This window comes from Saccopteryx leptura, chromosome 4 (assembly GCF_036850995.1).
Source record: "Saccopteryx leptura isolate mSacLep1 chromosome 4, mSacLep1_pri_phased_curated, whole genome shotgun sequence".
Lineage (NCBI taxonomy): Eukaryota > Metazoa > Chordata > Mammalia > Chiroptera > Emballonuridae > Saccopteryx > Saccopteryx leptura.
The window spans coordinates 107,853,607-107,881,461 of NC_089506.1; the positions used below are offsets into that span (position 1 = coordinate 107,853,607).

The 27,855-nt window shown below is 37.6% G+C and overlaps 1 protein-coding gene across 2 annotated transcripts in view; it reads left to right on the plus strand.

The window, feature by feature from the left end:
• The window catches only part of VPS36 (vacuolar protein sorting 36 homolog), a 58,416-nt gene that overhangs the window by 20,203 nt on the left and 10,358 nt on the right, over positions 1–27,855 (plus strand). For both annotated transcript variants that reach the window (XM_066380955.1, XM_066380954.1), the window contains exons 2-8: positions 14,008–14,076; positions 16,056–16,126; positions 19,025–19,139; positions 20,212–20,301; positions 21,409–21,495; positions 27,285–27,317; positions 27,436–27,513. In XM_066380955.1, coding sequence (XP_066237052.1) covers positions 16,065–16,126; positions 19,025–19,139; positions 20,212–20,301; positions 21,409–21,495; positions 27,285–27,317; positions 27,436–27,513 — 465 coding nt within the window. In that variant the 5' untranslated portion in view covers positions 14,008–14,076; positions 16,056–16,064. The remainder of the gene's footprint in view (positions 1–14,007; positions 14,077–16,055; positions 16,127–19,024; positions 19,140–20,211; positions 20,302–21,408; positions 21,496–27,284; positions 27,318–27,435; positions 27,514–27,855) is intronic.

Genomic DNA, 27,855 nt, shown 5'->3' on the forward strand with positions numbered 1-27,855 from the left:
TCTGATTTCTGAATAGTAATTTTATATCCTACCGCCTTGCTGAATTCATTTATCAGGTCCAGTAGTTTTTTGACTGAAACTTCAGGATTTTCTATGTATAGTATCATATCATCAACAAATAATGATAGTTTTACTTCTTCTTTTCCAATTTGGATACCTTTTATTTCTTCTTCTTGTCTGATTGCTGTGGCTAGGACTTCCAGGACTATGTTAAATAAGAGTGGTGAAAAGGGGCACCCCTGCCTTGTTCCTGATCTTAAGGGGATTGCTTTTAATTTTTTCCCATTGATTATGATGTTGGCTGTGGGTTTGTCATAGATGGCCTTTATCATGTTGAGGTATGTTCCCTGTATTCCCACTTTGCTGAGAGTTTTGATCATAAATGGGTGCTGGATTTATCAAATGCTTTTTCTGTATCGATATTATCATGTGATTTTTATACTTCCTTTTGTTTATTTGATGAATCACATTGATTGATTTGTGATTTGTGAATGTTGTACCAACCTTGCCTCCCCAGAACAAATCCGACTTGATCATGATGTATGATTTTTTCATGCGTTGCTGGATCTGGTTTGCTAATTTTTTCAGAATTTTAGCATCTAAGTTCATCAGGGATATTTGTCTATAGTTTTCTTTCTTTGTAGTGTCTTTGCCTAGTTTTGGAATGAGGATTATGTTCGCCTCATGAAAGGAGCTTGGAAGTCTTCCCTCCTCTTGAATTTCTGAAATAGCTTGAGAAGGATAGGAGTTAGTTATTCTTTGAATATTTGGTAAAATTTGCTTGTGAAGCTATCTGGCCAGGACTTTTGTTTATTGGGAGTTTTTTGATAACTGTTTTGATCTCATTTGTTGTAATCGGTTGGTTTAGGTTTTCTGATCCTTCTAGATTGATTTTTGAAAGAGTATATGTTTCAAGGAATTTGCCATTTCACCTAGGTTGTCTAATTTTTTGGCATACAGTTCTTCATAGTATTTTCTTACAATCCTTTTGTATTTCTGCTGTGTCAGTTGTTACTTCTCCTCTCTCATTTCTAATTTTATTTATTTGAGTCCTCTCTCTTTTTTTCTTGGTTAGTCTGGTTAAAGGTTCATCAATCTTCTTTACCTTTTCAAAGAACCAGCTCCTGGTTTCATTGATCCTCTGTATTGTTTCTTTAGCCTCTCTGTCATTTATTTCTGCTCTGATCTTTATTATTTTCTTCCTTCTACTAGCTCTGGGTTTTACGTGCTGTTCTTTTTCTAGTTCTTTTAGATGCAGGGTCAAGTTGTTTATTTGAGCTTTTTCTAGCTTCTTGAGGTATGCCTATAATGCTATGAACTTCCCTCTCAGGAGTGCTTTTGCTGTGTCCCATAAATTTTGAGTTGTTGTATGTTCATTTTCATTTGTTTCAAGGAAATTTTTTATTTCTTCCTTGATCTCATTGTTAACCCATTCATTATTTAATAACATGCTATTTAGTCTCAAAGTGTTTAAATGTTTTTCAGTTTTTCTATTGTAGTTGATTTCTAATTTCATGCCATTGTGATCAGAGAAGATGCTTGATATGATTTCAGTCTTCTTAAATTTATTGAGACTCGTTTTGTGTCCTAACATGTGATCTATCTTAGAGAATGTACCATGAGCACTTGAAAAGAATGTATATTCTGCTGCTTTAGGGTGAAAGGTTCTGAAGATAATCTGTTAAATCCAGTTGATCTCTTGTGTTCTTTCAGCTATGATATGATTGAACAAAGTCTCTATCCCTTGTTCTTTTTCTTCTTCTTCAGGAACCCCTGTGATGCGGATGTTATTTCTCTTCATGTTGGCACAGAGCTCTCTAAGAGTTTCCTCTGACTTTTTGAGTCTCTTTTCTCTTTTCTTCTCTGCTTTCATGCCTTCATTCCAGTTGTCCTCTAACTCGCTGATTCGATCCTCTGCTCTATCTATCCTGTTTTTAATTCCTTCCATTGTGGTCTTTATTTCTGATATTGTATTTGTCATCTCTGACTGATTCTTTTTTATACTTGCTATTTCTTTATTTAGGTGTTCATAATGACCATTCATTGTTGTTCTAAGATCCCTAAGCATCCTTACAATCATTATTTTGAACTCTGCATCTGGAAGTTTGATTATTTCCATATCACTCAGTTCATCTCCTGAAGGTTTCATTTGGATTGCACTTTTTTGTCTTCTCATTTTCGGTGTTTTGTTTGTAGAGTTGGTTGAGTCTAGGCTTGGTGTTGTCTGCCTCCAGTTTTCAGTTGTGTTATTTCTAGGTCTTCTTGGGTTGGTATCAGCTATTATTTGTAATCCACTTTCGGATTTGGGCAGCTTTGAAGTCTTGATTTGTTTGTTTCTTAACAGGTGATAGTCTTGTTTACTGATCTCAGCAGGGGGTTTCTTGAAACTGTATCCAGGAATGCTGTGGCTGTAACCTGAGACTCTGAAGGTCTCTTTAGCCAACTAATCTCACTGGGGGCAGGGTTTTTTCTCAGCTTCAGTAGGGGGAGGTGTATCTCAGATCTCCATGGAGACCTGAGTTACTGCCCCTCCTCCCCACTTCTTGTTTTCAGCTGTGTCTTGTTGCGCTGATTGGAGCTGGATAGATGTCCGGAGATCTCTGATCCGGAAGCACTTCAGCTCTGTTTTGTGAAAGGTTCAGTCCCTCCCCCAGCTATGACCGCCTCCAGCACGGATGAGTCAGCTTTTTTAGTTCGTTTCCTGCATTCCTTAGCCCCTCACAGTCTGTCCCTCTCCCTGTCCTTTCCACTTGGGAGATAAGCTGGTCTTTTCAACACACCTCGCTCCCTGGTCGCCAGGCAAGTGGCTGTGAGCAGTAGTTTCTGCTTTTTTTGCTTGTGTGAGAACCCCTCTGGGCTCTCAGCCTCACACCCCACCCTCCATTCCTGTAAGCAGAGGAGATTCAGGCGCTCCCTACCAGGATTGTTGTGGCTTCTTCTTTGCTCCTTGGTTTTTGAGAGCTGTTCTTGCAGTTCAGAGTTGGTTTTTCATGCTGATTTTTCCTAAATTGATTTGTATTCCAGTTTGATGGTGAGAGCTGGGCGTCTGTGCATCCGCCTACTCCGCTGCCATCTTTTTCTCCGATCTCTTGTGTCCTTTAAGGCTGCTGTTTCTTTGTTAATTTTCTTTCTTGAGGATCTATGCATTGATGTTAGTGGAGTATTAAAATCCCCTACTATTATAGTATTGCTGTTGATTTCGCACTTTATGTCTATCAAAATCTGCTTTATATATTTAGGTGCTCCTATATTAGGTGCATAGATATTTATAATGGCTATATCTTCCTGTTGGATTACTCCCTTTATCATTATGTAGTGACCTTCTTTATCCCTTACTATAGCCTTTGTTTTAAAGTCTATTTTGTCAGATATAAGAATTGCAACCCCAGCTTTTTTTTCATTTCCATTTGCATGAGATATTTTTTTCCAGCCCTTCATTTTCAGCCTATGTGTATCTTTTGTTTTGAGGTGGATCTCTTGTAGACAGCCTACATAGGGTCCTGTTTTCTTATCCATGAAGCTACCTTATGTCTTTTGATTGGAACATTTAATCCATTTACATTTAAGGTTATTATTGATATGTAGTTGTTTATTGTCATTTTATTCTTTAAATCTACATTCCTCTTTTTGTAGGTTTTTTCCCCTTTCTGTTTACAACAGGCCCCTTAACATTTCCTGCAGCATTGGTTTGGTTGTAATGAATTCCTTGAGGTTTTTTTTTCTCTGGGAAGCTTTTTATTACTCCTTCAATATTAAACAATAGCTTTGCTGGATGCTGGACAAAGAAGTCTCGGTTGTAGGTTCTTGATTTGCATCATTTTGAATATTTCTTGCTAATCCCTTCTGGCCTCTAGTGTTTCTGTTGAAAAGTCAGATGTCATTCTTTTCTTTTTTTTTTTAGATTTTATTTATTTATTTTTATTAGAGAGAGAGAGGGGAGAGAGAGAGGGAGAGATAGAGAAAGAACAGGGGGAGGAGCAGGAAGCATCAACTCCCATATGTGCCTTGACCAGGCAAGCCCAGGGTTTTGAACCGGCAACCTCAGTATTCCAGGTCGATGCTTTATCCACTGCGCCACCACAGGTCAGGCCAGATGTCATTCTTATGGGGGCTCCTTTGTAGGTAATTGACTGCTTTTCTTTTGCAACTTTTAGTATTTTTTCTTTATCTCTTAACTTTGGTATTTTAATTATGATGTGTATTGGTGTAGGTCTCTTAGGGTTCCTCTTTAATAGGACTCTGTGCTTCTTGAACCTGTGCGACTTTTTCCTTCATCAATTTAGGGAAGTTTTCAGCTATGATTTCTTCAATCAGGTTCTCTATCCATTGTTCTTTCTCTTTTCTTTTAGGAACCCCTATGATACATATGTTTTTTCTCTTCATGTTGTCACAGAGCTCTCTTAGAGTTTCCTCAGACTTTTTGAGCCTCTTTTCTTTTTGCTGCTCTTCTTCCATACTTTCATTTATCTTGTCCTCTAAATCACTGATTCGATCCTCTGCTTCATCAAGCCTGCTGTTAATTCCTTCTAGTGCAGTCTTCATTTCTGATATTATATTTGTCATTTCTGACTGATTCTTTCTTATGATTTCAATGTCCTTTTTGATGCTTGCTATCTCTTTATTTAGGTGCTTAGTATGTTTGTCCATTGTTGCTGTAAGATCCTTGAGCATCCTAACGATCATTATTTTTAACTCTGCATCCAGTATCTTGGTTATTTTCATCTCATTCAGTTCTTTTTCTGGGGATTTCACTTGTTGATTCATTTGGATTGCATTTCTCTGTCTTCCCATTTTGTCTGTGTGTAGACTACTCCTTTGGATGTGCTGTTTTGTGTAGCTAGCTGAGTATAGGGTTGCTGTTGTCTGCCTCCAGCTTCCAGTTGTGTTGTTTCTAGATATTCTTGGGTTGACATCAGCTGTTTTTTGTAATCTGCTGTGGGCTACTTGTCTGCTGCTATTGCTCTTTTTGCTATTTGTGTCAGCATTTTCTATGCCTTAGCTGGGTCAGATTTGAGAAGCCCTTCCTTAAGATACGACTCTAACAAGGGTTGTTAGATCCTGAACTGATGCTTTCTGTATCTAGCTGCTGGTACGTACAAAGTTTGAATCTTGCTTTTTTTACTTAATGTGGAGAATTTACCATATGTCTTCTGTTTTAAATGCATATCCTCACACGTTTGAACAACTCTAGAATCAGTATGCATTTTATAATCAGTGGTATCTTAGATTTTTTTCAACTACAATAAGTACATAAGGAGTCTCTTCTTTTTAATGATGAGTTGTTCATTGTGTGGGTGTGTATTTCCCTGTTGATGGACATTTGATTGGTTCCTATTTTTTGCTTCTAACAAACAGCAGTTGGTATCGTAGTAATATATCATTGTGCACACATGTGAAGAGCACTGTGTGTGTTAAGTATAAATCCAACTTTATGTTGGTAGTTTGTTCCTACTGGCACGCTAGTTGTCCCAGTGCCATTTGCTGAATTTCCATTCACACTTATTTTTGTGTCTGTGTCTATTCCTGGATTTTTTTTTTTAGTATTTAAAAATTATTTTGAAAATTATATATGAGTATTATACATGAATTTAATCTCATGGAAAAAAACGTCAATCAATAGTGAAGTTTTTCTTTTTTTTTTCTTTTTTTTTTTTTAATAAATTTTTATTAATGTTAATGGGATGACATTAATAAATCAGGGTACATATATTCAAAGAAAACATGTCTAGGTTATCTTGTCATTAAATTATGTTGCATACCCCTCGCCCATAGTCAGATTGTCCTCCGTCACCCTCTATCTAGTTCTCTGTGCCCCTCCCCCTCCCCCTAACTCTCTCCCTCCCTCCCTCCTATGTCCTCCCTCCCCCCACCCCTGGTAACCACCACACTCTTGTCCATGTCTCTTAGTCTCGTTTTTATGTTCCACCAATGTATGGAATCATGTAGTTCTTGTTTTTTTCTGATTTACTTATTTCACTCCGTATAATGTTATCAAGATCCCACCATTTTGCTGTAAATGATCTGATGTCATCATTTCTTATGGCTGAGTAGTATTCCATAGTGTATATGTGCCACATCTTCTTTATCCAGTCTTCTATTGAAGGGCTTTTTGGTTGTTTCCATGTCTTGGCCACTGTGAACAGTGCTGCAATGCACATGGGGCTACATGTGTCTTTACGTATCAATGTTTCTGAGGTTTTGGGGTATATACCCAGTAGAGGGATTGCTGGGTCATAAGGTAGTTCTATTTGCAGTTTTTTGAAGAACCACCATACTTTCCTCCATAATGGTTGTACTACTTTACAGTCCCACCAACAGTGGATGAGAGTTCCCTTTTCTCCGCAGCCTCTCCAACATTTGCTATTACCCATCTTGTTGATAATAGCTAATCTAACAGGGGTGAGTGGTATCTCATTGTAGTTTTGATTTGCATTTCTCTAATAACTAATGAAGCTGAGCATCTTTTCATATATCTGTTGGCCATTTGTATTTCTTCCTGGGAGAAGTGTCTGTTCATGTCCTCTTCCATTTTTTTATTGGATTGTTTGTTTGTTTGTTGTTGAGTTTTATGAGTTCTTTGTAAATTTTGGATATTAGGCCCTTATCTGAGCTGTTGTTTGAAAATATCAGTTCCCATTTAGTTGGCTGTCTGTTTATTTTTATATCAGTTTCTCTTGCTGAGCAAAAACTTTTTATTCTGATGTAGTCCCATTCATTTATCTTTGCCTTCACTTCTCTTGCCATTGGAGTCAAGTTCATAAAATGTTCTTTAAAACCCAGGTCCATGAGTTTAGTACCTATGTCTTCTTCTATGTACTTTATTGTTTCAGGTCTTATATTTAGGTCTTTGATCCATTTTGAATTAATTTTAGTACACGGGGACAGGCTGTAGTCGAGTTTCATTCTTTTGCATGTGGCTTTCCAGTTTTCCCAACACCATTTGTTGAAGAGGCTTTCTTTTCTCCATTGCGTGTTGTTGGCCCCTTTATCAAAGATTATTTGACCATATATATGTGGTTTTATTTCTGGGCTTTCTATTCTGTTCCATTGGTCTGAGTGTCTATTTTTCTGCCAATACCAAGCTGTTTTGATTATCGTGGCTCTATAATATAGTTTAAAGTCAGGTATTGTAATGCCCCCAGCTTCATTCTTTTTCCTTAGGATTGCTTTGGCTATTCGGGGTTTTTTATAGTTCCATATAAATCTGATGATTTTTTGTTCCATTTCTTTAAAAAATGCCATAGGAATTTTGATGGGAATTGCATTAAATTTATATATTGCTTTGGGTAATATGGCCATTTTGATTATATTTATTCTTCCTATCCAAGAACAAGGAATATTTTTCCATCTCCTTGTATCTTTTTCTATTTCTCTTAATAATGCCTTGTAGTTTTCGTTATATAGGTACTTTACATTCTTTGTTATGTTTATTCCTAGGTATTTTATTTTTTTTGTTGCAATCGTGAAGGGGATTATTTTTTTGAGTTTGTTTTCTAATATTTCATTGTTGGCATATAGAAAGGCTATGGACTTTTGTATGTTAATTTTGTATCCTGTGCCCTTACTGTAGTGGTTTATTGTTTCTAATAATCTTTTTGTGGAGTCCTTCGGGTTTTCGATGTATAGGATCATATCATCAGCAAAAAGTGATACCTTTACTTCTTCTTTTCCGATATGGATGCCTTTTATTTCTTTGTCTTGTCTGATTGCTCTGGCCAGAACTTCTAGCACCACATTAAATAAGAGTGGAGAGAGTGGACAACCCTGTCTTGTTCCTGATTTAAGGTGGAAAGTCCTCAGTTTTATGTCATTTAATATGATGTTGGCTGATGGTTTATCATATATGGCCTTTATCATGTTGAGATATTTTCCTTCTATACCCATTTTGTTGAGAGTCTTAAACATAAAATTGTGTTGTATTTTATCAAAAACCTTTTCTGCATCTATTGATAAGATCATGTGGTTTTTGTTCTTTTGTCGATATGGTGTATTACGTTAACCGTTTTACGTATGTTGAACCATCCTTGAGATTCTGGGATGAATCCCACTTGATCATGATGTATTATTTTTTTAATATGTTGTTGTATTCGGTTTGCCAGTATTTTGTTTAGTATTTTAGCATCTGTATTCATTAGAGATATTGGTCTGTAGTTTTCTTTCTTTGTACCATCCTTGCCAGGTTTTGGTATGAGGGTTATGTTGGCCTCATAAAATGTGTTTGGAAGTATTGCTTCTTCTTCAATTTTTTGGAAGACTTTGAGTAGAATAGGAACCAAGTCTTCTTTGAATGTTTGATAGAATTCATTAGTATAACCCTCTGGGCCTGGACTTTTATTTTTGGGGAGGTTTTTAATAGTTTTTTCTATTTCCTCCCTGCTGATTGGTCTGTTTAGGCTTTTTGCTTCTTCATGACTCAGTCTAGGAAGGTTGTATAGTTCTAGGAATTTATCCATTTCTTCTAGATTGTTGTATTTGGTGGCATATAGTTTTTCATAGTATTCTACAATAATTCTTTGTATATTTATGATGTCTGTGGTGATCTCTCCTCTTTCATTTTGGATTTTATTTATTTGAGTCCTGTGCCTTTTTTCCTTGGTGAGTCTTGCCAAGGGTTTGTCAATTTTGTTGATCTTTTCAAAGAACCAGCTCCTTGTTTTATTGATTTTTTCTATAGTTTTCCTGTTCTCTATTTTATTTATTTCTGCTCTGATTTTTATTATCTCCTTTCTTCGGCTGGTTTTGGGTTGTCTTTGTTCTTCTTTTTCTAGTTCCTTAAGGTGTGAAGTTAAGTGGTTTACTTGGGCTCTCTCTTGTTTGTTCATATAGGCCTGAAGTGATATGAACTTTCCTCTTATTACTGCTTTTGCTGCATCCCAGAGATTCTGATATGTCGTATTTTCATTTTCATTTGTCTGTATATATCTTTTGATCTCTGCGCTTATTTCTTCTTTGACCCATTCATTTTTTAGAAGTATGTTGTTTAGTTCCACATTTTTGTGGGTTTTTCCCCCTCTTTTTTGCAGTTGAATTCTAGTTTCAAGGCTTTATGATCAGAAAATATGCTTGGTACAATTTCAATTTTTCTAAATTTGCTGATATTGTCTTTGTAGCCCAACATATGGTCAATTCTTGAGAATGTTCCATGTACACTAGAGAAAAATGTATACTCTGTCGCTTTGGGATGAAGTATCCTGTAGATGTCTATCATATCCAGGTGTTCTAGTATTTTGTTTAAGGCCACTATATCTTTATTGATTCTCTGTTTGGATGACCGATCTAGAGCCGTCAGCGGTGTATTGAGGTCTCCAAGTATGATTGTATTTTTGTTAGTTTTTGTTTTAAGGTCAATAAGTAGCTGTCTTATATATTTTGGTGCTCCTTGGTTTGGTGCATATATATTAAGGATTGTTATGTCTTCTTGATTCAACTTCCCCTTAATCATTATGAAATGACCATTTTTGTCTCTGAGTACTTTTTCTGTCTTGTAGTCAGCATTATTAGATATGAGTATTGCTACACCTGCTTTTTTTTGGGTGTTGTTTGCTTGAAGTATTGTTTTCCAGCCTTTCACTTTGAATTTGTTTTTATCCTTGTTGCTTAGATGTGTTTCTTGTAGGCAGCATATAGTTGGATTTTCTTTTTTAATCCATTCTGCTACTCTGTGTCTTTTTATTGGTAAGTTTAATCCATTTACATTTAGTGTAATTATTGACACTTGTGGGTTCCCTATTGCCATTTTATAAATTGCTTTCTGTTAGTTTTGTATCTTGTTTGATTCTTCTCTTTTGTTTTTCTATCATTTGTTTTTGTTTGTTTGTATTCCATTCTTCTTTCCTCTGTTGCTACCTTTTTTAAGTCAAGTGTTTTTGTGGTGGTTTTTTCTAGGGTGGTTACCATTAAGTAATGAAAAGGGTACCTACCATATTCATTGTAGTACCCTATCTTATGAGTATTTCTGCACTTCATCGTCCTTTGCTACTGTTAATCTCCATCCTCTCCCCCCCTTTTTTTCTTTTGTTGTCACAGTTTAAGTTTGGTTTTATTGTGTTCTTGGTGGAGCTGTTACTTGTGGTTTTGTTTTCTTTTGTTCTTTGAATCTGGTTGGAAAACCCCCTTTAGTATTTCCTGGAGTGGGGGCTTTCTGCTGATAAATTCTCTCATCTTTTCTGTATTTGTGAATGTTTTTATATCTCCTTCGTACTTGAAGGATAGCTTTGATGGCTATAGTATTCTTGGCTGAAAGTTCCTCTCTTTCAGGGTTTTAAATATTGGGGTCCACTCTCTTCTAGTTTGTAGAGTTTCTGCTGAGAAATCTGATGATAATCTAATCGGCCTTCCTTTATATGTTGTACTTTTCTTTTCCCTGGCTGCCTTGAGAATTTTTTCTTTGTCATTGGTTTGTGTCATCTTCACTATGATGTGCCTTGGAGTGGGTTTGTTGGGGTTAAGAAAACTCAGTGTTCTGTTTGCTTCTTGAATTTGAGGCTTTAGTTCTTTCCACAGGCTTGGGAAGTTCTCGTCTATTATTTGTTTGAGTATATTTTCCATTCCATTTTCTTTCTTTTCTCCCTCTGATATACCTATTATTCTTATGTTATTCTTTCTGATGGAGTCAGACAATTCCTGTAGGGCTTTCTCGTTTTTTATTATTTTTGAGTCTCTTTCTTCTTCTCTCTGTTGTGCCTCAAGTTGCTTGTCTTCTATTTCACTAATCCTATCTTCTATCTGGGCTGTTCTGTTAGCTAAGCTTGTTACCTCGTTTTTCAGCTCGTGAATTGAGTTTTTCATTTCTGTTTGATTTGTTTTTATAGTTTCAATTTCCTTGGTAATATATTCTTTGTGTTCGTTGAGTTGTTTTCTGATCTCCCTAAATTGCCTTTCTGTGTTTTCTTGTATATCTCTGAGTATTTTTAAGATTTCTATTTTAAATTCTTTGTCATTTAGCTCCAAGGCTTCCAATATGTTAAATATTTTCTCCATAGATTTTTCCACATATATTTGTGTTACCTCTCTATCTTTTGTATCCATAATATTCAATTTCCTCTTTCTTATTGGCATCTGAGGGTGGTCTTGTTGATAGCACTAATTATAATTAATAAAGAGTAAAAAGTAAAAAAAAAAAAAAAAAAAAAGGTAAAACACCTCACCAAAAAAAACAGTAATAATTTATTATTTCCCCCTTTTTTCTTTCTTCTCTTCCCCTCCTTTCCCCTCCTCAGGGAAATATCGTGATGACCTGTGAATTATATTATGCTAAATGGAACAAAAACTGCCTATAACGGAGGGCCTGATTTGGGGTGAAGAGTTCAAGGGGCAAAAAAAGGGAGTAGGGACCTACTAAATGCAAAAAAAAAAGGAGAAAATCTTAGACAAGCATAAGATGATTTGCTTGTAAGTGATGGTCGACTAAGAGATATAATGAGAGGGATAAGAGGGAACCAGAAAAAAGGGGAAAAAAAAGAATAATAAGAAAAAAATAAAAATAAAAAGTAAAAATCTGTTGTAATAAGTGGAGCAAAGACTAAATACAATGGAGACCTTGGGTTGGGAGGAATGCTAGTGAGTTAAAAAGCAACGTAAAAAGTACCCAAAATGCCACAAAAACAAACAAACAAACAAAAAACCAAAAACAAAAGCGAAAAAAAAAACAAAAAAAAAAAACTTGAGCCCCAAATTAAATAATTTGTTCGTGATTGAGGATTAAATGGGAGGAAAAGTAAAAGGAGAAACGAAGAAATGAATAGAAAGGAAAAAATAGGAAAAAGAGAAAAACGAAGAAAAAAAGGAAGAGAAAAAAACAAAATAAAGCAAAACAAAAAAAACAAAAGGGGAGAGAGTGAGAGTTAAGTGTTTTGGAGTGTAACCTTAAAGGGGAGTGAGGATGAAGAAAAGAAATAAAATGTAACACTCATGGATAGTGTAGTTCAAGAAAAGGGAAGCATAAGATGGGCAGAGAATAAACGGACCGAGGTGGAGGAAATAGAAATAATAATAATAAAGGCAATAAGATAGAAGAAACAAACAACAACAATGAAAAATTAGTGGAACAAGTTATAAAGTCTGTGGATTTTTCTTGATTTTGAGAGGTTAACTTCTTCCTTTTTCTTTTCTCTCCCTCTTCCTGGTCGGTGACTCTGTACCCCAGGCTCTGTCCCTGTGTCACAGTTAGGTAGGGATTTGCAGTTGATGGGATTCTATGGCAATGTCACATAATTGCCTTTAGTCTTGCTGGTAGTCAAGGCTTGTTGGCGTTTGCAGGGTCCAACAATGAGAGAGTTTGCTTTACTGGAGTCTCTCTCCTAGTCTCCCCTTCCTGAATTAGCAGCCTGGTGATCCAGCTATGAGGCTGCTACTGCTTCTGCCTGGGGAGTAAGAAGCTTAAAGAGCTAGGAAATCCCCACTCTATCCCCACTCAGCGCAAGGCTTTGGGAAAGGCTCTGGCAGTCAGAGCCTCCAGCATAATCAGGTGGGGCTGGGAGTCAATTGTTGTCAAGGTGACTGTTCAGCGCCTAGTATTCAGTTGGACCACTCAACCCAGGCTTTCCACACTTTGTAGCCTGTTTTGGCTGGGAAGAAGAGGCACTAGTCGCTGCTTGTGACTAGTGTAGTATAGATCTTATTATCTGCCAATTCCCTCTTGTTAGCGTTTATTCCTGAATATGGAGGCTCTGTCAATCAGAAGTTGCCCCCGCCCCTTTAGCGAGAGGCACTAAAAAATATCACGCCTCTTGTCTTGGATGCTGAACTGAGAGAGATCTTATCAATTAGAGCCCCCTGGGTGCGCAGATTTCGTGGGTTAAGCTAATTTCAGTGATTGGATCCACAGCTGTGCTCCAGAAAGTATTTCAGGCTGCCCGCGCGCCCCTCCCCCAACACTTGATTGTTAGCTTGAATGGCTGGGTGAGGTGCCCCGCCCACTCAGAGAATCTCCCAAGTAGGAAGACAGCCCTGGCGCCTCTCCCGCTCGCCCTGCCGCTAGTGGCTGGGGCGCACCAGGCGCGTGGGATAATGGGGCACCCTGGGTGTGCGGGCCAGTGGGGCGCTCTGGGTTCGTGGGACGCCCAGGGCACCCGCGCGAATGGGGTGCTCCGGGCACCGGTGGCTGGGGACTCTCACTTGCAGTGCGCGGGCCGCTGGGGACGCTGGCGGTGCTCGCTCTGCGACCGGACCGCGGCACCAGGCGCGCGCCGGCCACTGCTTGCAGCACTTAGGCTGCCGCTCCCTGAGTGTGGGCCGACTCACCACAGGCGCACTCCCTCCGCAGCTTGAATGAACGTCCCTGCGGTAGTTAGCTTCCTCCACGCCCTTGTCTCAGATTCAAGTGATAACAGTCCTTTCGCTTTCAGTTTGTGTGGAACTCCGGAATGCTCCGAGGATAAATTTTTCTGTTTCTAGTTGATAAATTTGTTGAGATTTGGGGGAGATCTGTCGGATGCGCTGCTCACGGCGCCATTTCCGTGACGTCACCCAATAGTGAAGTTTTTAAAAAGGGCCTTTGCTTCTCCCTATTCCTTCACACTTTTTCTGAGGTAATCATTGTTAACAGACCCCTGAGTATTCACGTAGACTTTTTTCTAATACTTATATGTATGTTTGTAGTTTGAGGGATATGGAGATTATATCTATCTGTCTGTCTATTTATCTATCTATCTTTTTATCTATCATGTGAAATATGCTGTAAGTAGCTTTCCCCCACTAACTCTGTGCCTTAGAGCTCAGTGGTAGTCTGTAAAGTGTTACCTCATTATTCTTTTTCACCTCTGTGTGGTGTCCATAGTATGAACTTGATTTAACCACTCCCTATTGTTGCACATTTTTTTACACTGTTTGCAATTTTTTTCTAATTTTAGTAAGGCTGTATATATATATATATATATATAGCTTATGAAGTATGTAGCATTGCTTCTCTTTATTATTAATTTACTATTATGTAATTTGTGAGGAAGAAAAACTGGGCCATATTGAGTGATATGTTTTTAATATTTTGTGATGATCTTGTCTTTCTAGATAAAATTTGATGCTGGGACCCTCCTTCTTAGTACTCATCGGCTAATTTGGAGAGATCAGAAAAATCATGTAAGATACAGTTTTTTACACCTGTTCTAGGTTTTAAATCACTGAAGTTTTTTTTTTTTTTCTCTTCTGGCAAAGCTATAAACAGATGCAACAAATTTTCATTTTCAGAATGTCATCAGAGTGTGTGTGTCCCTTATGATCTCTCTGAATGGAGTACAAATAGAGTTAGAGTGTTGTCCCTCATTCAGCTCCAGAAAGGCTGTTACTGAGTAGAGAATCAAACTCAGCCAGATCCTACTCCCAACCTCAATGATCCATGTGTAAGAGGAACAGTTCTCCCATCAGTTGTCAAAGGTCCTTAAATAAACTCACTCATCTTCAGCACAACTCATTCTCCTGATTGCTGTTGAGAATCAGGAGGATGGGTCTGCTGGGGAGTCCGTGCTTTTACTGAGATACTGAGAAGAATGGCCTCTGAGTCACTGAGCAATAGGAGAAACCTTTGTTCTTCATTTCTAGGAAGAGAGAACAAGTTATGTATACAGAGCTGATATCTTTTTTTCCAAAGAGCTTTAACGTGAAAGTGTGTATATGTGTGAATAAGTTTAAGTGTTGCCAGTAAAATAAAGAATCCCTTCTACATTATTTTTATAATTGCTGCCCCATCATGAATTTTTTTTATATTATAAATAAATTTTTATTAATTTTAATGGGGTGACATCAATAAATCAGGGTACATATTTATATATTCAAAGAAAACATGTCCAGATTATCTTGTCAATCAATTATGTTGCATACCCATCACCCAAAGTCAGATTGTCCTCCGTCACCTTCTATCTAATTTTCTTTGTGCCCCTCCCCCTCTCCCTCCTTTCCCTCCCCCCCCCCGAATATTTTTTTTTTTTTTTAGAGAGAGAGCAAGACAGACAGGAGGGGAGGGAGATGAGAAGCATCAACTTGTAGTTGCGGCCTTTAGTTGTTCATTGATTGCTTCTCATATGTGCCTTGACGGAGTGGGGGTGGGGGGGTGGGGAGCAGCTTCAGCCGAGCCAATGACCCCTTGCTCATGCCAGTGATCTTGAGCCTCAAACCTGTGACCTTTGGGCCCAAGCTAGCAACCATGGGATCATGTTGATGATCCCATGCTCTAGCCGGTGACCCTGTGCTCAAGCTGGTGAGCCTGTGCTCAAGCTGGTAACCTCAGGTTTCAAACCTGGGACCTCAGCATCCCAGGTTGGAAGTTTATCCACTTCGCCACCCTGGGTCGGGTCCTACCCTGTGAAATTTTAATTCCATAGATACATATATATTGTGCTGAGGTTCTTTGAAAGGTCACTAACCATTGTAAAATATGAATTTTTTTCTCCCTAAACCAATTTTTGTCCTCTTAGTGGTGATATTTCTGTTGTTGATAATGCATGCCCTAGAACTGTTAATGTTGTCTAATTCTTTTAAAATAAATATACATTCAGGAAAGAAATCTTTTTTTGGAGGGATAGGTGTCTTTAAACTATTTATAAATTAATTTTAGCATAATTTTTTGATTATTATATAAAGATGCTGATTTTGAAATCCTTAAAACAGCTATTGTATGCCAGTCATTTATAACAATTAAAAAAATTAAATTTATGTATAAAGGGAACTTACATAAGTATTTTCTGTTAAAAATTTTCAGTGGGTGAGAGAAGTATAGAAAATTAAAAAGAAATTAATAAGACTTTTAAAAATTGTTTCAATATAAGCGTATATTATATGTAAAAAAAATTCATATAAATACTACTTTTTAAAAGACACACCTACTGTAAAAACAAAGATCGTTTGAGCTGTTTTTAAGCCTCTTCTGTTCTTACACATAGTGAAATGCCACCATAGTATTATTTTCAAATAGTTTTTCCTCAAGTTTATTTAAGTGAATAAAGTACCTTTTTTTTGTTTTTATTACTAAGCACTTTAGAGGTATTTGACGCTCTATTAAATGCTATAAAACAAGGATTTCTGACTAGCCTTAAGAGTCACGTTTTCTGTTCCTTTCCTCCTAGGAATGCTGCATGGCCATTCCACTTTCCCAAATTGTGTTCATTGAAGAACAGGCGGCTGGAATTGGGAAAAGGTAAGGTATATGTGTTATAGTCTTTGTTCACAGAATACATTTCCATTCAATCTGTTAGCATGAACTTAGTTGATTCATTGCTATGCCATGACTGCATATGTGGCCGTGAATCTAATGATTGTATGCAGGGCTTGATAATTAACAGCCCTCAGTAGGGAGTTCCTCTGAGAAGGTGTTGTCCTACCTTAAACTCATTGATAAGTGGAAGTCATTCTTAAAACATGAATCACGTGTTAAGGTTTACTATAATATCCTTGGGTGATAATAAATAAATGTGGTCCACTTGTCACTGTATATGTTTCTATAGACATTTGCTTTTAAATCATGTCCTTTAGTACTTAAAATCAGAGATGAGAAAAGGAACAGACTTTGCTCCTATTTCTAGTTGGTCATTACGTTTCTTACTTTGAATTTTTTGAGATATCAGTGTTAGAGTATCAGAATAGTTATTGTCCAAATTGGGACATTATAAGTAATGGGAGCACTGTTTATAACTAAAATGGATCAAGCATAAAATGGGATTGTCCCAGGCACACCAGGAGATGTGGTTCCCTCAGTTTAAAACCACAGGTTAAAATGTTTCTATTTACTTAAGATAATCAAAAATTCTGGCTTTATTTTTTAAGTGCATACAATTGAAGTCACCTAATAATCCAATATTGCTGATCAGGAACTGTTTCTCCACACGGGCCCATCTTCAGCGTTAGCATAGTTAAGTACTTCGATAGATATTACATAAGCATTGGACCTCACTGCAAATACAATGCATGCCTTAATTATAATGTTGTAGCTAGCTTAAAGATTGCTCATTTGACATGAAAGAAACTAACGTTTTGTAAAGCTTTGTAAGGTATATAATTTAGGGTAGGCTATTTTTCTAGTTTATATTTTGCTCCTTGTCATTTTTTAAATCTAATATGTTCTTTTAAAATTTTTTTATTTTATTTTTTATTGAGGTTTAATTGACATACAACATAAAATAGTTTCAGATGTACAACATTCGATATTTGTATATATTGGTTTTCTTACTAAGTTCTACAAAGTAAAACTTGAAGGGTATTTTAGATCATTTGAATTTTCCTCTGCTGTGTTCCAAGGAAATCTATAGTATAACAAATATATTCAAAATAGTTACCTTCATATTAAGTGTCTTATTTTTAAACATCTCCAGAGAGTAGGAGTTCAGTAATTTGCCAGGTTAACTTCTCTCAAATATTCCCTTTAATTCCTCCCCCGCAAACATTTATCAAATCTCACTGATTCAAAGTTATATGTATGTTTTCAACTTTAACTCTCTCAACCAAGATGCTGCTTTGATTTGGTGGGTTTTAAACTTGGTGAAATTTGGTATTGAATGACCTAAGAAATGAATATGTGAAAAAATTGGCATGGATCTTTTATGCTGACTTTGGGATTTTTAAACTTCATGTTGTATCATATTTTAGCTTTTGATTAGGTTTCCTTTGACAGAGGGCTCAGGTTTTGAGTTTTAAAGGTTATTTAATGCTCTTAGTCAGCCTGTCCTGTCACTGTTCTGTTGTTCTACTTGGCAGTTCATCCCAAACAGCCCTGTGATGCTGCCTGGACATTTTTTTCGCTAACCACACTTAAAGATGTTCATCACAAAGGAATAGATGAGTCGTTACAGATGGGTCCCAGTTCACTAAATAAAACATTTGTTACATTGATTGCATTGAGGAAGCCCCACACATGGTCTTTCAATTTTAGTGATATTTAGGTAACCACATGGGCCTAACCAGGGGTCCCCAAACTTTTTACTCAGGGGGCCAGTTCACTGTCCCTCAGACCGTTGGAGGGCCGGACTATAAAGAAAACTATGAACAAATCCCTATGCACACTGCACATACCTTATTTTAAAGTAAAAAAAAAAATAGAACGGGAACAAATACAATATTTTAAATAAAGAACAAGTAAATTTAAATCAACAAACTGACCAGTATTTCAATGGGAACTATGCTCCTCTCACTGACCACCAATGAAAGAGGCGCCCCTTCCGGAAGTGCGGTGGGGGCCGGATAAATGGCCTCAGGAGGCCGCATGCGGCCCACGGGCCGTAGTTTGGGGACCCCTGGCCTAAACAAATGAAATAGAGTAATAGGTGAATCTGTAGTGTGGCCACCAGGAAAAAGCTTTAAGCTAGATTACCCAAGATATTTTGGCTAAGTGTTCTGGTTTTGTTAAGCTTTATAGAAGACTGTTTATTGAGCAGGTTGGGAAGAAAAGAAAGAAAAAAGAAGACAACACTGAATACATCTAGTGGTGTTTTCAATAGCATAGGAGCCGGCGGGAGCCAGGAAGACAACGGCAGTGTCTGTCCCAGGAGCAGCAGCACGCTGAGAGTCATGATTGCTGCTGGACAGCTTCCTAGGCCATGCTGTTGACCAAGTGGCATTTTCCAAAAGTGTTGGAATAGAATGTTATTTTGGGGCGGACTTTAATAAAATGTCTGCTGGTCAGTTTATACACAGATACATTTTCACATTTTGTTTTCAAATGAGTAAGGTAATATGCTTTGGCAGAACTTATAGCCTCCCTAGTAACCTCTGGAGATGACTGTAGACATAAAACCCCCATCATAAAGCAAAATCGTCAACTACCCTAAATTTTGCAAACTTATTTTGATCTTATTTGCTAAGACCATGGTTTATTTATAGACCTAGTAACTTGTTTCATTCATAGCTTGTAAGTTGTAAACAGAGATATTTTTGAAAGGTTTATTAATACTGAGTTAATACAAACTTTAAAAGGATTCCTTTCAGGATATATTTTGTTTCTACATGAATTTTAAAAGTGATCTGAAATATATTAAAAGTTATAAAAATAGAATTTGTGATTTTTAAAAGGCAATTTAACACATTACATTTGGTCTTTCTTTAGTGCCAAAATAGTGGTTCATCTTCACCCAGCCCCTCCTAACAAAGAGCTCGGTCCATTCCAGAGCAGTAAGAACTCCTACATCAAACTCTCCTTCAAAGAACATGGCCAGATCGAGGTAAGTCTCGGTACGAATAAAGTGGACCAGAAATGTGTGCTTGTTAATATGATGGAAAGCAATGTTGTTTCCACGTTGTTAATATGATAAAGGCAACATAACAGGGTTCACGTGTTTCCAATAACATTTTTGATATCTTAAGTCTTATCAGTAGAGAATATGCAGTTGGGTAACAGTGGGAATGGGGAGCAGGAGCATGTGCTCAGAAGGAAAGAGGGGAGGGAGGCTAAGTCCTGCCATTGGCGACCATACAATTTTCAGTGGTGTATCTAGTCCAGTTAAAGGGGCAGAGTATAGTGCAGTGACATGTTGAACTACCTCCATATCTAAAAGTGCACGAGGCCTTAAGTCAGGCAGCCTATCATTATTCACTCCATACAAATTTAATCGCTTAAATGCTTTTTCCGTAGTATATTAGTTTGTATGTTCTGATTGATAAGTTGCTGTATAGATATTCTTAGACATTTATAAGTATGTGTTTATCTCCCCATTGTTGTCATGAGTTATTTATGTTATTTTTTTCTACCGTTCCTCACCCAGTACTTGTCATACAGTGGGCACTAAGCAAATGTGTCTCTAACTGAAGTCAATCTTACTGTAGGTGGAAAATATAGTTGATTTTGTGTGTGTGTGTGTGTGACTGGAGGCATGTTTGGCCCCAATTTCTGACTACACATTCTGACTAGACAAATTATTCTCTGCTTCCTTTACGGATAATGGTTGTCTATTTCTCTTGGCACTGTGTCTGTCTCACTATAGGTCGAAAACAATGCACATAGACAGGATTGTTTAAGTAAGTCTATTTATTTCCTTGTCACTCATCTCTGTTGAGAATAGCTCACTTTATATAGAAGGCCAATTCCTTCTTTTTCTTTTTCTTTGTTCTTTCTGAAGCTGATCCAAGAAAAGAACTTCCTTTGATTTTCTTTGATGTCTCTGAGAATTCTAGGCTTGTTGCAAATGACTGAGTAGACCTTTCAACTAACAAAATGTTAAGTAATGGTTTCTACTAGGACAAGGACGCTGCCACAATCTGACTGACTCACTTAAAGTGTGTTTCCATGTGTAACAGTTTTACAGACGTTTATCAGAGGAAATGACACAGAGAAGATGGGAGGATATGCCCGTTTCCCAGTCGTTCCAAACAAATAGAGGACCCCAGGTAGTTTTCAAACTGTTTCTTAATCCAGTGTTTTCAGCTCTATACTTGCATCTTCATTAAGGAAGAAAATTTCTGTGATTATAGAACTTTCCAGAAATAAAAAAAATGGATATTTGATTAAAAAATTATTTTCACAGAACCTAATTTAGTGCTCTGCACATAGTAGACACTTTGTAAAAATAAATGACTATTTACCAGAGTAATTCTTGGGATGGTAGATTCTACTCACTTCATTCTGTTGTTCATAATCCATGTGGCATCTGTAAGCCCACTGGGTGACATTTGCTAGGCCAGTTTAAATTACCCACCAACTATGGACAGACGCTCAAATGTGTAAAAGTAGTTTGTATAATTACTATCAAGTACCAAAATGTTATTTTATTTTTATTTATTTATTTTTTTTGTATTTTTCTGATGCTGGAAACGGGGAGAGACAGACAGACTCCCGCATGCGCCCGACCGGGATCCACCCGGCACGCCCACCAGGGGGCGATGCTCTGCCCCTCCGGGGCTTCGCTCTGCCGTGACCAGAGCCACTCTAGCGCCTGGGGCAGAGGCCAAGGAGCCATCCCCAGCGCCCGGGCCATCTTTGTTCCAATGGAGCCTCGGCTGCGGGAGGGGAAGAGAGAGACAGAGAGGAAGGAGAAGGGGAGGGGTGGAGAAGCAAATGGGCGCTTCTCCTATGTGCCCTGGCCGGGAATCGAACCCAGGACTTCTACACGCCAGGCCGACGCTCTACCACTGAGCCAACCGGCCAGGGCCAAGTACCAAAATTTTAACTACAATTTTTTTGCAATTTGAGACCCTATTACATATCTGATAGATACATTATAGGTTGCCAAAGAACAAAAATGGATAGGAAATTTAATTTTTATCTAAAGAGTAAATTATGCCATTTATTGTATGCTCAGTGCTCCTTTATAATGATTTGACTATCATGAATGGCAAGAAACTGACAAACGTTTCAAAGGAAACTGGATGAATTGTATGCTGTTTTTCTTTGTTCTTTGTGGATCCTTTCCCGCCATTGTAAACAAAAGGTGGTGGGTTACAAGAGATTGTGTCCTTCCTATTTTTTAAGTTTTATTTTCTACTTTTGTTTTTCAGCCAGGAAGAATAAGGGCTGTAGGAATTGTAGGTATTGAAAGGAAACTGGAAGAAAAAAGAAAAGAAACTGACAAAAACATTTCTGAGGTAACTCTTACACAAGTTCCAGTCCTCTGTCTTTTTCAGCCATTTGTGTTTATTCTTTTAAATACAACTGTGACTAATTCCATTATGTATATTGGAATGTATTTAGTTTCCTGAAGCTACACAATATCCTATTCCATTTAACAGGTCTACTTCAGGTTGGCAAAATTTAGCCAAAATGTGTTTTGAAAACATTCTCCCGAAAAGGAATAAATGAAGCATATAAATTTGTTTTCGGTGATGTTAGAGAAAATATCATGGATTATTGTATATAAATTTTAAAAACTAGATGAAATTTGTTGGTGGGTACTCCTAATGAATTCAAGGTCCTCTACATAATTATTTTGTACATTTGGTCAACTTAGTTGACAGAAAAATGCTATTCTGTGGCCCTTAATCCTGGGCAGACACTACACAATTTAATGCTGATGGTGACTCAGGGACCAGACACAGGGACAGGTGAGAGAGAACTAGGAGAACAACCCTGATCATGTACATTATAATGTTTCTGAAACTTCATCATATATGAGGAAATTCAAGAGAAGGGAAAAGATCTGTATTAAGAAAACCAGTTATGCATTAGATTCTGCAGTTCGTTAATATATCTAAGTAGATCATTGGTTTTCCCATGTTAATATAAAAATGGTGTTTGATTTTAATAAAATGATTCTATGAAGTAATTTTTTAATTTTTATAATAGTTTGTAAGAAAAATTCCATTGATTAGTGCTGTTAATAGAATTTCAAAGATGTGAATCAAATAAAGTCTGAACTGCAAATAGTTACTAAATACCTGTATTAGTCAAAGTTCTCTAGGACCAATAGAAGACATATAGACATATCTCTCTATACATATAGATATATATCTATTTCTATTCAAAAGATATATATCTGTTTCGACATTACCTATATACTATATTTCTATATGGAAATAGTGAGTTTTATTATAAGGAATTAGTTCTTGTGATTGTGGGCACTGAGAAGTCCCACAGTCTTACCACCTGCAAACTGGTGACCTGGGGAAGCTGGTGACCTAAATCCTAATCTGAGCTCAGAGGCCTGAGAACCAGCAAGGCTGATGGTGGTAAGCCTCAGCTCAAAGCAGAAGACTGATGTCTCAGCCCAGCAGTCAGGCAGTGAAAGAGCGAGTTCTTGCTTCCTCCCTTGTTATTCCTTCACATGCTCAATGGACTGAATAGTGCCCACCCACACTGAGGAGGGCAATCTGCTTTACTGAGCCTGCTGATTCAAGTGCTAACCTCACGTGGTAACACCCTCACTGGCACACTCAGAATAATGTTTGACCAAATACCTGTGCACCCCATGACCAGTCAAGCTGACATGCAAAATTAACCATATCATACCTATTGTAAGTCCACTGATTGAAAACAGAGACCATTGCTGAGAAGCCAAGGGCATTTGTCATATTGTTAGTGGTCGAGGTTTTGCTGATAGCTTATTTATAAAGTTGTACATGTTCCTTGGCCCTATGTATTTCCTGAAAATTTGCAGCTAGATACAGAGGCTTAACCAGATTACAGAGGCTTAACCAGATTCATGTTTGATCACTTTGGTAAGATTAGAGGTCTGTGTTCTCTCACCAGGATGTACGTCAAGTTTATTTTTATGATGTCAGCAGCTGTTAATGTTCAGTGTATAAATCTGTTGGTTCATTGGTGGTTGCAAACAATGGTAGTCTATGATTTGTTTTTCATTTATTTATTTATTTATTTTTTAAATTTTTATTTTATTTATTCATTTTAGAGAGGAGAGAGACAGAGAGAGAGAGAGAGGAGAGAGAGACAGGGGGGAGGAGCTGGAAGCATCAACTCCCATATGTGCCTTGACCAGGCAAACCCAGGGTTTTGAACCGGCGACCTCAGCATTTCCAGGTCGACGCTTTATCCACTGCGCCACCACAGGTCAGGCCTGTTTTTCATTTATTAGTTGGAATACTTTTTAGAGAGATGCTTCCCTCCATCTACTTTTTTGGCTACTTGGTGATACAGTTCATATAGGGAAGGTAGGATAAGTGCCTTTTCCTTTATCATCAGGAAATAAATTGGTTCTTATCCTCCAAAGGTGGCTAACTACGTTTTTTAAAAACATTATTATGAATTCATAAATTTTACCATATTTGACAGATATCAATTCATTGCAATTATTATTCTATTTAAAGCTCAGATTGTCCCATCTTTGGCCAGTGGAGGCCTCCTCAGGTTGGCTTGTGAGTGCCTTTGATGTGACCTGGTGGCTTTGATAGCTTACTTACAATTCAGAGTAACAGAAGTTCCAGGACCAACCGTACCTGAGAAGCTCTGCTTATCTTCAGTGGGAAATGGCATTTCAAACCTACAGTCTACCATTTGAGAATGTACATCTCTATTGGACGGATCTTTATTTCTAGGCCTTTTCAGTGGAAAGAGCTAGGATTTTTTTTCTTAATGAAAGTACATCATGAAGCCATACTAATATTTCCTATTCAAATCCAGGACTCCACTAGCAAGTACTTATTAAAACAGTTATAAAGAATTTTTGTGTATGTATTTTTCCCATGTTTTAAAAACAGGTGTGCTGTATCTACACTGAGCATGCAGCCGCCACATACACTGTTTCCCCTCTGTCTCTCAGCCTCAGTTTTATAAGTAACCACTTATGTAATACTATCACTCCTTATGTTGATCTCCCTCTGTTCCAGCGAGTTTCAACTTTTTTCATTCATATCATGGCACATATAAACTAATTACTAAAATTGCATGGCATACCAAAAAATACATTTTTTTGCCAATCTGACAAAAAAATAGATATAATTTTGATTCATTCACACTGGATGGCTATTGTTGTGCTGGCTGTTGTCATTTTTTTATTTGACAATCTAAGGGAAAAGAGGTCAGTGCCCCTGACCAAATAGGTATTGCATGTTTTAAAAATCCTTGCGGCAGCCTGACCAGGTGGTGGCGCAGTGGATAGAGTGTCGGACTGGGATGCGGAAGGACCCAGGTTCGAGACCCCGAGGTCGCCAGCTTGAGCGCGGGCTCATCTGGCTTGAGCAAAGAGCTCACCAGCTTGGACCCAAGGTCGCTGGCTCCAGCAGGGGGTTACTCGGTCTGCTGAAGGCCCGCGGTCAAGGCACATATGAGAAAGCAATCAATGGACAACTAAGAAGTCGCAACGCGCAACGAGAAACTGATGATTGATGCTTCTCATCTCTCTCCGTTCCTGTCTGTCCCTGTCTATCTCTGCCTCTGTAAAAAAAAAAAAAAATCCTTGCGGCATACTGGTTGAAAATTGCTGCTCTGTTCATTTGGGTTCTCTGAAGCTTATTCTCTAGTAGATTATTCGGAAAGCATTTGTGGGAACAATATTCGAGTCTGGCTTTATTCAGCAGAGTCCCTGCTCTCTCCTTTGAGCCCTGCATCAGATACTTTAGATTCGGTGATGTGCCAAGCAAGCAGGCACCTGGCTTTCTCCACAACCTGAGAAATGCCGTGTTAGGGGAAGTAGTGGCTGCAACAGGAACAGGTCACATGCCTTCTTCTTCTGGAGTCAGGGAAGGCTTCTTGGCAAAAGTAATGGAAGTCAAGGCTTGGAAGTTGAACAGCTGCTAGCAGATGACCAATAGGGATAAGAGGATCTAGGGAGAGGGAATGGAATATGCAAAGGTATAGAATCGAGAACATTGAAACAGAAAATTCAAGATTACATTAATAGTTACTGAAGCTAATAACCAAATGACTGAAAGTAAGAAATAATGCTACAAATTGGCTTAAGAAGGTACCCCCTGGTTTTAAGGTACATACCACTTTTTTCAAAATTGGAGTGAGAATTTGACTATGGGCATGGCTGAAGGATAGAAGGTTCTATAAACTGGCAAATGAAATAACAGAATGAATGTGTGCATCTATTATGCATTTTTGCCTGTATTGCTTTAATTTTATTGTAGGTAGTTTCTCCACCCATTTTTTGGATAGTTGGCTAATTTCAAATTTTAGAATAATAGAAATAGAAGTGAGGAAGCTTTTGTTTGTATTTTATAATTATTCTAAATACTTTATAGAAAATTCTTGGTCCTGGCTGGTTGGCTCAGTGGTATAGCATCAGCCTGGCGTGTGGATGTTCCGGTTCAATTCCTGGTCAGGCACACAGGAGAAGTGATCATCTATTTCTCCACCCTTCCCTCTTCTCTCTCTCTCCCTCGCTCCCTCTTTCCCTCCCTCCCTCCTGCAGCCGTGGCTCAATTGGCTCCAGCAAGTTGGCCCCGGGCACTGAGGATGGCTCAATCGCCTCCACCTCAGGCACTAAAAAATGGCTCCAGTTGCAACGGAGCAAGGGCCCCAGATGGGCAGAGCATCGCCCCCCTAGTGGGCTTGCCTGGTGGATCCTGATGGGGCACAGGTGGGAGTCTATCTTTCTGGCTCCTCTCCTCCCACTAAAAGAAAAAAAAAGAAAAAGAAAATTCTTCTATAAATAAAAAATATTTATATTAATTTGTTATGAACCATAGGGATAAGGGCTAATCCATGTATTCTGGGTGAATTCACTATTTTAGCATTTTTTAAATGGAACTATAATATAGTAAGTGTTATCTTCCTAGTTTTCCTTAAGCTTCTTTTTATATTCAAAATAAAACTCTCAGTGTGTAAAGTGTTAGCGTGTTTCATTTCTGAACGCTAGGGTAGTGTGTGCTTGGCCCTCCGTGTAGATGTTAGAATTGACTGCGTTTCAGAGCTGGTGCCCAGAGTTTCCCACAGAAGGTTTCCTGCAGCTGCTGGCTGGTGCTGATAAGAATCCAGTGTTTAGGCTTTTGTTTATCAAAGGAAATTCCTGTTAGGTGTGTGCACATTCCCCTTTGTTTTCAGCATTAGCTTTAGTGAGTCAGCCATAAGAATCCCACACAACACTTATTTTAGCAAAGTCCTTTTACAGGTGGTGGATACGTTCCTGCATGTAATTAAGATAGGCATGAGCTAATCAGAACGTATTGATCACTATTCTAGGTGGACAGGAAGATTTTCAATTCATGGTAAATTGCTTAATTGGTTTTGAAAAATAACATTTGTGCACATCAGTTAGAAGGTATTCTGCACTGGAAGTATATTTTTGGTAATTTGAAACAAATTTATTATAAATATGTCTGATTAAATTTGAAGAGACCTTTCAAGTGGATATTTATTATAGTAAATTAAACAATCAATGGGTTTTATTTAGATATGCTTTTTTGGTATTTAAATGTTTTTTTTTTTTTGTAATATTCACTATATCCAAAGCTACATGTATAATCTGTTCAGAATTCAGAGGCTGAGATTTATGGTTTCAGTTAAATCACACCTGCTTTCAAAGCCAAAACTGTTGTGCCCAAAGTATTCCTGCAGGTGCACAGTGATATTTTCAACTAAGAAAGCTTTACAATGCCTCCTAGCAGGAAATGGGCTTGGGAAAAGCCAGTGACAAATTTTCTTACTTGTATTAAAGAACAGAAAATAATATTTTCTGAACTATTGCATATGTCACCCTTTGTTTGTTTAATCAATAGTAACTCTTTTCTCTTTGAAAATTTGAAGAGTTGTTTTTTGCAGTTTGTTTTAGAAAATTTATGGTTTCTTAGCTAAACTGACTTCTTAGAATAAGATAGATTGATTACTCGTATAAATATTGATATAAATAAATTGGCATTTGAAAGAAAATTTCATATGTTTTAACCATAGGGAAGAAAATGGAGTGATTCATTGCTTTAAACCATTTTAATTCTTCAGACAGATGCCAACAAAACTCATTTTTCACTTCTCATTTCAGGCTTTTGAAGACCTCAGCAAACTAATGATCAAGGTATATGTCATTTATACCTATTAAATTCATGCCAATTATGATAGAGTTTTGAAAATATATTTTGTTAGTGGACACTTGGAAACTGTTTCTTTTCAGTCTCTCACTGTTTTCTTGACAGGCTAAAGAAATGGTGGAGTTATCAAAATCAATTGCTAATAAGATTAAAGACAAGCAGGGTGACATCACAGAAGATGAGGTAAACAGTTGTTTTTTAAGGCATTAGAAACTATATAAATAGCCTGACCTGTGGTAGCACGATGGATAAAGCATCGACCTGGAATGCTGAGATCCCGGTTCGAAACCCTTAGCTTGCCTGGTCAAGGCACATATGGGAGTTGATGTTTCCTGTTCCTCCCCCTTTCTTTCTCTCCTTTCTCTGAAATGAATAAATAAAATCTTAAAAAAAAAAAAAGCTATACAAATAATGCAGTGAGGTTTCGGTGATTTACTGGTTTGCTTTTTTAATGTAGTGTTTTATCTCTTTCTGGACTTGAGGATATATGAAAATGCTAAAGAAACAGCATAAAAACTGTTCATT